At 63.0% G+C, this 12987-nt stretch overlaps 2 protein-coding genes across 2 annotated transcripts in view; both read right to left on the bottom strand.

Annotated features, from left to right (window-relative positions):
• The window catches only part of RAPGEFL1 (Rap guanine nucleotide exchange factor like 1), a 7665-nt gene extending 6256 nt beyond the window's left edge, over positions 1 to 1409 (bottom strand). The window contains exon 1 of the mRNA XM_026041387.1: positions 1364 to 1409. Within this exon, the coding sequence (XP_025897172.1) occupies positions 1364 to 1409 (46 nt within the window). The remainder of the gene's footprint in view (positions 1 to 1363) is intronic.
• A 1211-nt stretch (positions 1410 to 2620) lies between these two features.
• The window catches only part of CASC3 (CASC3, exon junction complex subunit), a 10968-nt gene continuing 601 nt past the window's right edge, over positions 2621 to 12987 (bottom strand). The window contains exons 2-13 of the mRNA XM_026041388.1: positions 12107 to 12134; positions 11769 to 11806; positions 10523 to 10681; positions 10282 to 10433; positions 9714 to 9890; positions 8790 to 9475; positions 7301 to 7368; positions 6956 to 7070; positions 6621 to 6719; positions 5703 to 5917; positions 3850 to 3972; positions 2621 to 3060 (exon numbers count right to left, since the gene is read on the bottom strand). Of these exons, the coding sequence (XP_025897173.1) occupies positions 3019 to 3060; positions 3850 to 3972; positions 5703 to 5917; positions 6621 to 6719; positions 6956 to 7070; positions 7301 to 7368; positions 8790 to 9475; positions 9714 to 9890; positions 10282 to 10433; positions 10523 to 10681; positions 11769 to 11806; positions 12107 to 12134 (1902 nt within the window). The 3' untranslated portion in view covers positions 2621 to 3018. The remainder of the gene's footprint in view (positions 3061 to 3849; positions 3973 to 5702; positions 5918 to 6620; positions 6720 to 6955; positions 7071 to 7300; positions 7369 to 8789; positions 9476 to 9713; positions 9891 to 10281; positions 10434 to 10522; positions 10682 to 11768; positions 11807 to 12106; positions 12135 to 12987) is intronic.

Genomic DNA, 12987 nt, shown 5'->3' on the forward strand with positions numbered 1-12987 from the left:
GCCGCCGGAGCCCACGCGGGACGGGCGGGCGCGGGGGGAGCCGGCCGCACATCCCTGCGTGGGATGGTCACGCTGCGGGGGCAGCCGAGCGGCCTCGGGACACCCCCGCAGTGCAGCCGCTGCAGTCACGCGTGGGGGCGGCACCGCCCCCCCCCCCAGCGCTACAGTCACACCTCGGGGTGCAGCCGCACACCCCGCACACACCTACAGCAACAGTCAGAGCAACACCCTGACGCAGCGAGGCAGCCTCGCACACACGCACACCCCTCTACAACATGGCGTTCTCTCCCCCCGGCACTGGCACCGCTGGACCGGGCCGGGCGGTGGGAACGGGGACACGCGGGGGACGCTGCCCTCGGCCCGCGGGAACAGGCCCGGCCGGGCGGGCCGGCAAGACGGGGCACGAGGAGCCGCCGCGGGGCCGGGGCAGCTCCCAGAGCTCGCAGCCCGGGACGGGCCCCGCTCCGGGCGCGGGGGGCACAAGGATGCGGCTGCCGGCGGGGCGGGATGTCGGGGGATGGATGTGGGCAGGAATGAGGTGGGAACGTGGGTAGGATGTAGGAGGGTGCGGGGGGGATGCGGGGGGAGATGCGGGGAGGGAGGCAGCAGGGATGTGGGCAGGATGAGCAGAGGTGCAGGCAGGGATGCTGTGGGGATCCGGGAGGATGCAGGGGGGGATGCAGGAGGGGATTTGGGGGGACGCAGGGCGGGCTGGGCCCTGTTCCCTGCTTTGTTCCCGCGCCGCCGCGGCGCAGCCGTTGCTTGGCAACCCCATCTCAGAGCGGCTGCGGAGCCGGGAAGGCTCCTGGAGGCAACACGCGCTCCGAGGGGCTCCGGTGCCCGGCTGGGCGCACGGGGCCCACAAGCCGGCCCGAGGGGCTGCCTGGCTCCCAAATCCCCCCTAGGCTCCCAGCTGCAGCCCCGCTCCCTGCAGCTTCTCCCAGCGCCGGAGAGGAGAGAGACAGAGGGGAAAGCAAGGCACGGAGACGGAGCTCCCCTGGGAAACGCGGCCCAGATCCGGGCTGGGGCCGGCGGCAGCTCCGGGCGCCGGGCAGGGCCGGCCCCGCTGGCACGCAAGGAGCTATTAGTTTAATGAAGCCGCTTCTCGTGCAGCGCCGGGCTGCGGAGCCGGCTCTGCCCTGCCGAGCGCAGCTCCCTTGGCAGCGGCCGCCCCGGCAGCCGAGCCGGGGGTGTGAAGCCTCCAGGCGCTGCTCAAAACAGACCTTGTGTGGGCAGGAAAAATTACAGGGAGGGAAGGAACCGGCCCCGCGCCGGCGCGCGAAGCCCGGGCGGGCTCCAGCCTGGGAAAAGGGGGTGGCAGGAGCGAGGCTGGGAGCCGGGGGGCTCCGTGCGGCCGCGGCACCGCAGGTCCGAGGGCGGTAGAGGCTGCGGGAGAGAGGAGGGGGCATCACTGTCCTGCAAGGGGGGCGCAGGAGGGGGCTCTGCAGCTGCCCTGGCTGCAGAGCCAGGATTAGGGCGCTGCAGGAGGGGGCTGCGATGTGGGGCAGGGTCGCGTGGGCCTCGCCAGCCTCCGGGCGCCCCGGCTGCGATGGGAGCGAGGGGCTGAGCCCGAGCGGTCGCAGGCAGCAGCTCCGGCCCGGGACAGCGACAAGGACAGGGGCCCAGGCGCGCTCGGAGCAGCGCGAGGGAAGGGACACACGGAGCCGGCGCCTGGAACGGTTTCTCGTGCCCGTGTCAATGCCAGGCTGGTCACAACGTGCGCGCCCGGTGACCAGGAATCCATCCAAACCCAAACCCCTCACGAGGCCCTAAGCGAGTCCTCGAGGGTGGCAGTGGGAGACGGATACGGTGGTTGATACGGGGCAGTCTTAAGGCAGAGGAACAGGTACAGTTAAAACATAAAAGGATTTCTGTTTTTAAAGCAGCGTTTGACATCTGAAAGGAAGCACAGACCGGCACTGGGTGACAAACAATCGGAGCAGGGGTTGACGCTGGGGGGTTGGCGCGCAGGGGGTGAGCGGCCCCGTTGTCCCGTATCCAAATGGGATCGGGGAAGGGGCGTGATGCTGCGGAGCAGTCGGCTGCGGTGCTGTTGATCCCAACGCAGGGAAGGAGGGCGCCCAGGGAGCACCCGGCTCCAGCGCTCCCTGGGGCGGGATGGGAGCCGGCTGCCGACGGGCGCGTCGGGACAGCGCCGGCCCCTTCCCCGCAGCAGGAGCCCAAGCGAAGCAGGCGCCGGGCTGGCTGGGCTGCCGTGGGTGCCCACGGGGCTCCACGCCGCGAGGCGGGAGGAAAGGGCCCTGCTCCGCGGGCCGCGCTCGTCACCGCGGGCACGGGGCTGCCCCGCTCACGGGCTCCCGGCTCCGCGCGGCAGCGCGCGGGCACCTCCAGGGCTCGTTCCAAAAAGGAACCGGGAGCAGCTTCTAAATTAAGCGGCGTCTGCCCAGGCAGCCCGTTCCCCACGGGCTCGGAACACGCGGCTGCCCTTTCTATCCTTCACAGCAGCAGAAAGAAAGTCGCTAATTTCAAAGAGAATCGGAAACGGGAATTAACTGAGGAGATGTCTCCGTGAGGGGGGCGAAGGGGGGGAATGATGGTGGTGGAAGGGGGCTGTTATGTTCCTGCTAGGCAGATAAACAGATCCAAAATACCCAAAAGAAACAAATCAGCTTTACTGAGGGAGCTGCTTCATTTCTTAAATAAAAACAGAGACCATAATCAAGCCTTTGTAGTTTAACATCCTAGAAAGGGGAAAGGGCGGGTGCTTAGTAAAGGGGAGAGGCTGCGAGAACTTGTGGCCAAGGCCCCACTCCGGCGGTCGATTCTTCCACGTGCCCCAGTGAGGGCAGGAGAAAGGAGGGCAGATGAGCAGCAAGAGACACGGTTTTCAGGAGGGCACTGGGAAAACCAGAGCGGGAAGGGGCCGGGCTCCGAGCACGAGACTGCAGCAGATTCCAGGCTGCTGCCTCACCCCGGCGCAGGGAAGGAGCCTTTTCCAAGGAGCTTCCTCCTCGCCGAGGTGCCGAGGCTGGTGCTGGGACTCCCGCGGCCACGGCCCTACGTGTTGCTCCTCTCCTTGGACTTCTCGCTTTTGCCGTCCTGCGGAAAGGGGAGGCAAAGAGGAAGGTGGAGCGAGGCCGCCCCGCGGCGCTGCAGCCAGAGGCTCCGCGCGGCGGCCGCCCTCCCGCCGCCTCCTGGGACCAGGGGCTCCCTTGGGATCTCGCGGCACCGCGCCGGGCGCCCTTTGCTGGGTGCCACGCAGCCCTTGGCAGAGGCTGCGCCGTTCCCAGGCGGGGAGAGAGGTGGCGGAGGCGGCTCCTCCCGGCGCGGGAAAACACGCGGCACCGGCGCGCCCGGGCTTGCCGGGATTCAGCTCCCGCTCGCTACGAAGAGACCGTGAAGGGAAGCCAAGAGGCACGTGGCTCTGCTGCACACACACACAGCGCTCGGCACAGAGCTCTCCTCTCATACAGCCTCCCAATCTGTTGCTGAGCTCTATCCTGCTAACGTCTCGGCTTTTATTCCTCCAGAGGAGTCACTGCCTCCTGGCTTAGGATTGGATTTTTCTCTTATTTTATTTTTTTTTTAAAGGGTTTTGTTCTGTTTTTACCCTGAATGAAAAGAAAAAAGAAAGCGAGAGTCAACTTTGGACTTACTTTTTACGTGGGTTTAGATTTAAAGTATTTAGAAACTCAAATTAACTGGAGCCCTGCTTACCACCTGCAACGAGAAGCTGAGGTTTGGGACATGTCAACGATTAGACAGTTTAGGATTTTCTCGGAACAATAAACTTTTGGGATGGGAAAGGGAGACTGCCGGGTTGCACACACTCACTAAGGGTGTAAGACCCGCAGGGACCCGCGCGGAGCCAGGCGCAGGGCTCGGTACCTCGGGAGGCGGCGGCTTGATGGTCACGGGCTGGGACGTCCGTCGCGGCGGGGAGGGCTTGGGCTGCACCTGCTGCTGGACCGTGTTGTAGTAGGTGACGCCGCCGTACACCTGGGACTGGGCCTGCGTTCCCCGGGGAGCACAAAGGTCAGCGCCGCGCGCGCAGCCGGCTCTGCCCGTCGGCGGCAGCACCGAGCGCCCGCGGCCGCCTCCAGGCCACAGAACGGGTGTCTAAGAGCCCAGAGTTGGTCCCAGAGCACAAAGCTGGTCTCTAAGAGCCCAGAGTTGGTCCCAGGCCACAAAGCTGGTCTCTAAGAGCCCAGAGTTGGTCCCAAAAAGTTGGTCTCTAAGAGCACAGAGTTGGTCCCATAAAGCTGGTCTCTAAGAGCCCAGAGTTGGTCCCAGGCCATAAAATGAGTCTCTAAGGGCACAGAGTTGGCCCCAGGCCACAAAGTTGGTCTCTAAGAGCACAGAGTTGGTCCCACAAAGCTGGTCTCTAGGAGCCCAGAGTTGGTCCCAGGCCATAAAATGGGTCTCTAAGAGCACAGAGTTGGCCCCAGGCCACAAAGCGGGTCTCTAAGAGCACAGAGTTGGTCCCACAAAGCTGGTCTCTASGAGCCCAGAGTTGGTCCCAGGCCATAAAATGGGTCTCTAAGAGCACAGAGTTGGCCCCAGGCCACAAAGCGGGTCTCTAAGAGCACAGAGTTGGTCCCACAAAGCTGGTCTCTASGAGCCCAGAGTTGGTCCCAGGCCATAAAATGGGTCTCTAAGAGCACAGAGTTGGCCCCAGGCCACAAAGCGGGTCTCTAAGAGCACAGAGTTGGTCCCAAAAAGTTGGTCTCTAAGAGCACAGAGCTGGTCCCAGGCCATAAAATGGGTCTCTAAGGGCACAGAGTTGGTCCCTAAAAGGACACCGCTCCCTAGCACCGGGGGTGGGAGCCAGAGCAGGGCTGTTGTGCTTTCTGCCGCGCTCCCCAGCTGAAGAGGAGCAGCCCCTAGCACTGCGCTGGGCTGCGGGCCGCCCCGGAGCACTGCCCCCTCACCGGGAATTCCTTCCCTGCTCCCGGCAGGGCGGGCGGCTTTGGCCGCTCGCGGCTCTTGCGTCCTGCAGCCCCCTCAAGGGTCACACAGAGCCGGGCGCCTCCAAACAACGGCGGCGGCTGCTGCCTTTCCGAGCAAACCAGGCAGGCTGCAACCCTGCCTCGCGCTGCCATCGCTCCGGGGCAGCGGGACCCTCCGGATCGGTCCCAAAACAGCCGGATTTCCGGCGCAGGGCGGCTCCGAGAGCAGGGACGGTGAGCGGCGGTGCGGGCACCGTGCACGTCCCTGCTCTGCCACTGCGTGTCAGCCGTGCGCCGCGCGCCCGCCGGCGCCGCCGCTTCGTCCTCCAGATGCCCGCGGAGCCACTTTGGTGGGCGCAGAGGTGGGAAGTTTAACGGGAAGGAGGGCAGCCCTGGGGGCTGCTCTTCACACAAAGGGTTTTCCAGGGCAGCGGGTCCTGTTTCCAGCTTCCCGCTCTTGCGGACAGAAAGGAAGGGTTTCCCAAACAGCTGTCAAGGTGTCCTTGGCAGCACTAGCCTGCAGGGGACGAAGGCTCCGCTGTTCCCCTTGTTCCGCAGGGGAAGTCTCAATTCTGGGATCCAGCAATACAGACAGGGCCTCCATGAGACCCAATTCCAGGAAAAATGCTAAGCAGACACGGGAGCAGATCCTTGGAATCCCCACAGAAATGCAGACAAATGGCAGCGAGCAGCCCCCCAGTACAAAGGAGTGCAGGTGATCCCATCCCTTCTCCGGAGCTGTTGAGAGACCCCCCCCCAAACACCCCCCCATTGGGGCTCATCCGCCCTTACCTGTGTGTTGGGATAGAGGTGAGGAGGGGGCGGCGGGGGCAGCGCTCCCGGCGGGTAAGGGTAGCCAGGGTTCCCAAAATTCATGACTCCAGGAGGGGAGAAATAAGTCGGCGCCAGTAGCTGCTGCGGAGGCGGCTGACCCGGAGGCATGGAGACGGGAGGAGGGTAGAGCCCGGGGTTGGCCATGGGGGCCGCGGTCTGGTGGGGATGTAAACCTGGGAAGGACAGAAACGAGCTGGACGCGGGGACACGGCAAGGCAGCGAGGCTCAGGGGGGCTGAGGCTGCGGAAAGGCCAACGCGGATCCCGGCCGTGGCAGGAGGCAGAGGCCCTGTGGAGGCAGAAGCCCCTGGCCCCTGTGGCGGGGAGGGAAAAGGGGAAGTTTGGCTCGGCATCGCAGCCTCCTCCGCAGCACCAGGGTGCCGGGCACGGGAAGCGGACACGGCCCCGCTCGGCACATCCACTTCAGGGAACAGCTGGCAACTCAGCAGCTCTCATTTCTGCTTTCCTTTTCTGAGCTACAAGCTGTGACACCCAAAGAACAGAGGTAGCAACACCCAAAGACAGCGGATACGTCCCACCAAAAGGGAAAGCTGGCAGCCAAAAGGGGCCGCGTGGCACCCATACAAGAGGTCGTCAAAACTTCCCAATTATCTGGGGCAAATATATTTGGGGCTACAATGCCCCAAAATGTCCGTCTGTCCTTAAAACTTGTATCTGCTCGGCCTCGCTGCACAAGCGAAGCAGATGACTCATTTTATGGTGCAGGGAAAACTGCCTTCCCTGCCTTGCCCCACGAGCAGGGGCAGCGCCAGGACTGTTGACACCGGAGCCACCTGCTCCCGACGGCCAGCGCGGATGGGCACGGGCTCGGTGTCACCGGTGGCGGCGCGAGGCCCCCGGGCAGCCGCCTCCTTACCTGGATGAGGGAGGTGCATTTCGGGCTGCACGATCATGCCCTGGGGAGGCAGCGGGGCAGGGTTCTCGCCGTGCGCGTAGATTGGTCCCTGGAATTGTACTGCAACACACAAGAGCCGCTCAGGACGAGCCGCCCGGCACGTCACTCGGCCGCGCACACACACACACAGAGGCGAGCGCAGTCGCAGCGCTTGAACGCAGCGCTACAGGCGCAGCAAGAGCAGCGATATCCCCAAGGGCAAGGAGAGGCGAGGGCCGCTGCTCTGCCGCAGCCCAAGAGGGCACGGGAGGAGCAGGGGCTCCAGAGCGGCTCCCGGCGCGCGGGGCGACACTCACGTGGGTCGTAGTAGTGCCCTTCCATGATGCTGATGTGCATGGCGGGGCCGGGCTCCGGCACGGGCGGCCGCTGCCGCTGCGACGAGTAGCGTTTCACGCGGCCCCCCTGCACGGCCTGCAAGGAGCCAGCGCGTGAGCACGGCGCCCCGCTCCGCCGAGGGGGCTCCCCGACGCCTCACCCGCCCGCCAGCCCCTGCAAATCCCCCTGGGATCACGCTGGGAGCGAACACCAGCGGGAAATGCCCAAGCGCCACAGGCAGCTCCTCTCTGCAGCACAGGGCTGGACAAAGAGCGGGCTCGGGCGCTCGCGACGGCCAGCGCCGCCCTCCACGTAACGGGCTTTACCATTTCCTCCATCCTGTTGAACTGCGGCGGCGGCGGCCCGCTCCCCACGTGCACATGGTTGGGAATACCTGAGAGGGAGAAACACGGCGGTTACTGCGGCTCCTCTGCAGAAGGGGCCACCCCGGCTGCCACCAGGGCAGGGCCACCAGCGCCCGCCGGCCGCCGCGTGGGAAGCGGCGACACAGCTCGTTTTCATAATGAAAAGCCTTAAAACAACCTCTTAGGTTACAATTTCAAATATTTCCCTACAAATTAAAAGCTGTTGCATCACTGTACAGTCATCCACGCTGCTCAACACCTTTTAAACCTCCTTGAAATGTATAAATAATCATCTTTGGCCAGAAGTCCAGGTGCTGAACTAAGCTGTGATCCTGCTGAGACAAGGATCTCTTTAGAGCAGGAGCCAAGCATGCAAACGGAACCTTATGAGCTGCAGTTTAAACTCATTACAGAGTGTAACCACTTGCATCGTGGGCTCCTCGCACGCATTTCAATTTAAACAACAAAACTACACTGCACAATTTAAACCACAGTGTCAAACTGACTATGGGCAATTCCAAGAGAGGGAAAGCAGGCAAAATAAATCCTGAAAGTGCCCACAGAGGCCACTTAAACTGCTAACACACACGGGCGTGTAAATCACTGTATTTTTGAGCTCTTGTTCTATCAATGTATTCTAAGTGAGGCTGTGATCAATACTAATGGTCTGTTCACACCAAGATTTTATTGTTCCCACCAGGGCCAGAGACCCTGGGGTTGCGCAGAGCCAGCCCCTCCGAGACACTTACACAAGCAGAGAGCTGCTTCCCTCTCCTTGCTCCAGTTTCATTTCTCTCGGGAAGGCCTCTTAGCTCTCCCCAGAAAAGGCTCTCTAATTCTGGGGAGATAATTATACCGGAACGACCTCTCGTGTGGATTCGCAGCGGCAAGCCGGTTCTCGGCTCACGTGGGTCTAACTCTGCCACAGGTCTCGGCTTCATCCTGCTTCTGTGAACGGAGCTGCTTCCTCCTCCCAGGTGCGAATGGATTTGCCAACCCTGGGCAGGCCTTAGCTAGTAGCAACGCAGCAAAATAAGCTCAGTCTACTGCACAACCTGCTGCTAAGTGGAGGAAAGTTCCTTCCTGCCCTCGAGCGGGACACTAGATAAGGCCAATTAACAGCCGCCCACCTGTGAGCTGATCACAGGGCTCCTTCTCCCCAGGACCGGCTCCTGCCGCAGCAGCAAGTCCCACCGTGAGTCACACGCCACCCACAGCTCCTGTTGTCCTGCTTGCTTTTGGTTCAGCTTTATCACCTCCAATTACCCGCGCTGAACTTTCTCAGCTACCACAAGTCGCTGGCACGGAGCTAAGCTGAGCCTGGACTTCGGCAAAGACACCTCTGCACTGCGTGACTGCCGGTGCTTTACGACAACAGCGGGACCGTGTCCTACCAGGAATGAGACGGGGGCGAAATTCAGTAGGAAACCAGGGGGCCAACGGCACTTACCCCTCAGCTCCCGGGATTGCATGAACTGCGACTGCCCCGGGCTCCAGCTCTGCTCGGTGAGACTCATTTGTGTCATCTCTTGCTCCAGTCCATCCAAGCTGGATTCTACGGGCGACTCCCAGTTGCTGCTCTTGGCTGGTGGGGGGGATGCCTCCACTTGGACTGGTTTTGGCGGCGCAGGCGCCAGCCCTTCCGAAGCAGGAATCTCCTCCGCCAGCTTTCCCGCATCCCCAGCTTTAATCCTGGTCCTCCTCGCCCGGGAATAAGACTTCTTCTCAACCGGCCTGTCCGGCGGCGGCTGCGCCGCGTCAGCGCCCGCGCCCTGGCTTTCCAAAGCAACCTCGTCCCTGCCCGGGCCGCCGTGCGCGGGGGCCGCCTCCGTCTCGGGGGACTCGTCTCGCGCGGCGCTTTGCTCCCCGCGCTTGCCCCGGTAGCCGCTCTCCTGCTTGGCCTGCTCCCCGCTGCGAGAGAGGTGCGGGCCGCTGCTTTCGGGGGCCCGGTAGCCCGGGCGGCTCTCCTTGTAGGCGCCCGGGCGGCTCCTGCCCGGGGGCGCTCTGCCCGCGCCGCCGGGGCTCCTGCTGCCGAAGGCGCGCGGCGCCGCGCACGCGCTCTCCGGCGCCGCTCTGCCCGCTTTATTCGGCCTCTCGTTGGGCCAGCTTGGGTCTCGCTGAGGAGGACTCCCGAACCTGCGGGAGAAAAAAACGCTACAGCGGCCAGGAAACAAACCGCAAGGTGAAAAACAAAGCTGTTGCTGAGAGTCGCTTCTATTGTCTGGGCTGCCTTCTGGATTAAAATTAATTTCCAGAAGGTTCCTCGTTGCCCTCGAGCGCCCTGCAGCCAGTGCCAACGGCCACAGAGCTGCGGCCTGAAGCGCCCGGCGCGCGGGCCGGAGCCTCGCCGGGCTCCAGCGCGCCTGCCGCTCACCTGGGCTTGCGCATCCTCCGCGGCTTGATGTCGTCGGGGTTGTGGGCCGACCTGATGTCGTAGCCGTAGAGGGCGATGAGCTCCTGCCTGGTCTTGGGGGCCTGCTCGTCCTCCCGGAATTTGTCGTGCTCCCAGCGGCCCTCGTCTTTCCACAGCTTCCGCTGCCGCCCTTTCGGCCTGGAACGGTCGCGCAGAGCGAGGCAGGAGGTCAGCACAAAGCCAAGGAGACGCGGCAGCTTCAGCACCAGCGAGCACCGAGCGAGATTCCCTAGGGCAGCGTCCGCAGGACACGGCACCTCTTCTTCCCCCCGTTCCTCCTGTCCCAGCAGCTGCTGCTCTGCCCACCCCAATTCTCTGAGGTGGTAAATGTCGCTAGGCAGGGGCAAGGTGGTTTTTGTACCACCCTGAGTCCCTGCTTTCCCAAAGCAAAGAGCAGGAGCCGGTTGTGGCAAAGGGGCCAGGACACAGAGAGACCCTTCCCTGCTTTCCATGCACACACAAAGAGCTGGGCTGCTCCACAGGGAGCCAGCGGTCGGTCCCACAGGGACAGGGGGACATCCTCACATACCTGACCTCCTCCTCCTGAGTCTGCCCTCGGAGGTCGTGCTCAAAGAAGAGCCCCTTGCGGGGGATGTAGGCCGGGTTCTTCCGATCCTCATCGTCATCCAGGTGCTTGGGAACTTTTTTCCCCACTTTATTCTCAACGGGTTCAGTGCTCTCCTGTCAAAATCAGACAGCTCTTAACACTGCAGTAATCCCCCCACACCAAGCCTGTCGTGGCACAGAGAACACACGTGGTCAGCACCTACCTGCCCGTCCCCGCTCTGCCTCTCGCCGGTCACAGCGCCTTTGGAGTCATGTTTCTCATCCCCTTTCTCTGCTTTTGCTGCAGATTCGCAGGAATCGTTGCTATCCTGCTTCAATTCCACCTTGGCGCTTTCTTCCTCGCTGTAATCCTCTTCCTCTGCCTGAAAGAGCCTCAGTTACTCAGACATGGACTCAGGTCCCCCAGGAAATTCCCAAAGAGGTCCCCAGCTCTGGAGTCAGATCCCCGTTCCGCTTGCTAGAGAACCAACTCCTTTATAGCAGGGGATTAGCCCTTAATGTCCTTCCTATCCCCGTGTTTTTTATGTAAAAAAGTGAAGATTAATGAACATTTCTCCCTACCAATTCTCAGTGATATTAAATCAAACACCTGTGATTTCCATGGAGTGGGAACTGAGTCTCTAATCTGGCTGAAATGAAAGGGTTTGCAGAGACAAACGACCGAGGGTGACGGTTTCCACCAGCAGCCCTTTGGAAGCTCCCTCCTTCCCCACCGAAGGCCTGGCTCCGGCGCCGGCTGCGCTTCCTGCTTCCCTGCAGTTCCCGGGTGAGTCACGGGGCGCTCGCAGGCGCCTGACCTCGTTTCCCCTCCGGGAGCCCGCCGGCCACGCTCGGAGCCGCCACTAAAAATAGCGGCCGCGCTCGGGAGCGCCGCGCTCCCTTTTCCCCCCTTGCACTCCCGTTTCCTCCCTCGGCGCGGGCACTGGCACCTCAGCTGCTCCTTTTGTTTCGGGCAGGGAAGCCCGGGCAGGGCATTATTTTTAGGCGCAGGACCCGCGGCGCTGCAGCCCTCCCGATGCGCTCCACGGTTTGCTCAGGCTCGTGGAAACACAACCAGCCTCTCCCTGCCCCTTCCGCAGCTTTCTTAGGCGTGGGAAACCCTATTCCCGGTGCACCCCATCTCGCCGGAGTCGGGGATTCTTTTCCCTGGCAATCCGGTCCCGAAGCCTCCCCGCCAGCAGCACAGGGAGCTGCCAGCTTGGGATGGACCGAACCCTGCGCCCGGGAGAGCTCTCCGGCAAGAGGGAGGAGGCTGGGAAAGGCTTTTCCTGCCGCCCTCGAGGATTCCCGCAGCGGAGGCTGCCAAGCGCACAAGCTGCTACCTCGAGACCAAAGCAACCGCTACGGACGGGGTCAGCGGAAGAAAACGAGGGCACAAAGTGGGTTTTGGGCTAAAATTAGGCAAGACACGGCCGCCTCACGGAACATCAGCCCAGCAGCTCCTCTTACCTCCGAGTCCTCGGCGCTTTCGTAATCGGAGAGCACGGCTGCGGGGAGAGAGGGGAGGTTGGCAGAGGCAGGAGCAGAGCGGCGCTTCCCTTGGGAATGGAATGGAGCTGCGCTCCGGCCGCCGCTGCCCAATGCCACCGGGAAGTCAGGGTGCCCTATTGAGCGTCCCCCCGGATTCCCGGGGAGGAAGAGGTGCATGTGGGGAGCCCTGTCCCTGCGCTCCGTGTTTGCCTACGCTAGGAGGTAACACTTGGGATAACGAGGGCAAAACTGGGGAGAAAGGCGGTTTTCCCACTTTTGTGCAGCCCCCGGGGGTGCCAGCGAGCAGTGCTACTCACCGTCTCCTTCGATGCCATCCTCGCTCTCCTAGGGAGCGAAAAGAGAGAAAACTCATTAGCGCAGAGGGAAGAACTCATTAGCGCAGAGGATTCCCGTGGCACCCCACGTGTGGCAGTCACAGCGATGCTCGGCCCTGCTCCTGCCACATCCACCTTGGAAGCTCAGTTTCAGTTCCCAAGGAGGAGGAAACAAATCCCCAACTGGCCACGTTTTCCTTTAGGGTCTTTCAGTCCCCGCTGCAGAGGCAGCTGTGGAGGGAAGTCGAGGGAACGGCCGCCAACGGAAAGAGCGCGAACAGCGTTAGCTGCTGGGGGGACAGCAGCGCTGCCGGACACAAACTGCATTCCCTGGATAACGCGGCTCCCTCGGGAAGCACGAGGGATCGCTCGGGGCAGGAGCCGGGGCCGGGCCCACGGGAAACCTCAGGGAAACCTCACGGAAGCTCAGCCGCGTGTGGCGGCGCCGGCACCGCGGCTGCCCCACTTGGCCCCACGAGGAGCTCCGATGTCCCCGTTTAGTGACTTGGGGACACCATTGGGGGGGCCCAATGGGACAGGAGGGTCCAGCAGCCCTCGGGCCCCCCTGGGGAGGCCAACGCCCCCACCCCACACAGGAGACCCCTTGGGAAGGGGAATGGGGAGGGGAGGCTCCCGGGTAGTGCTCGGGGGGCTGTGGAGCCCCCTGCCCCACAAACCACCCCCTTCCTTATACAAGGTGGGGGGGGGGGGTCATACAGCCCCCCTGCCCCACAAACCACCCCATTCCTTGCAATGGGGGGGTCATGAAGGGCCCCAGCCCCATTAACCCCCCCTTCCTTATACAATGCTGGGGGGGGTCATGGAGCCCCCTGCCCCATAAACCACCCCCTTCCCTGCAATGG

The sequence above is a fragment of the Nothoprocta perdicaria genome, unplaced genomic scaffold (genome assembly GCF_003342845.1).
Source record: "Nothoprocta perdicaria isolate Ctin4 unplaced genomic scaffold, notPer1 scaffold_283, whole genome shotgun sequence".
NCBI lineage: Eukaryota > Metazoa > Chordata > Aves > Tinamiformes > Tinamidae > Nothoprocta > Nothoprocta perdicaria.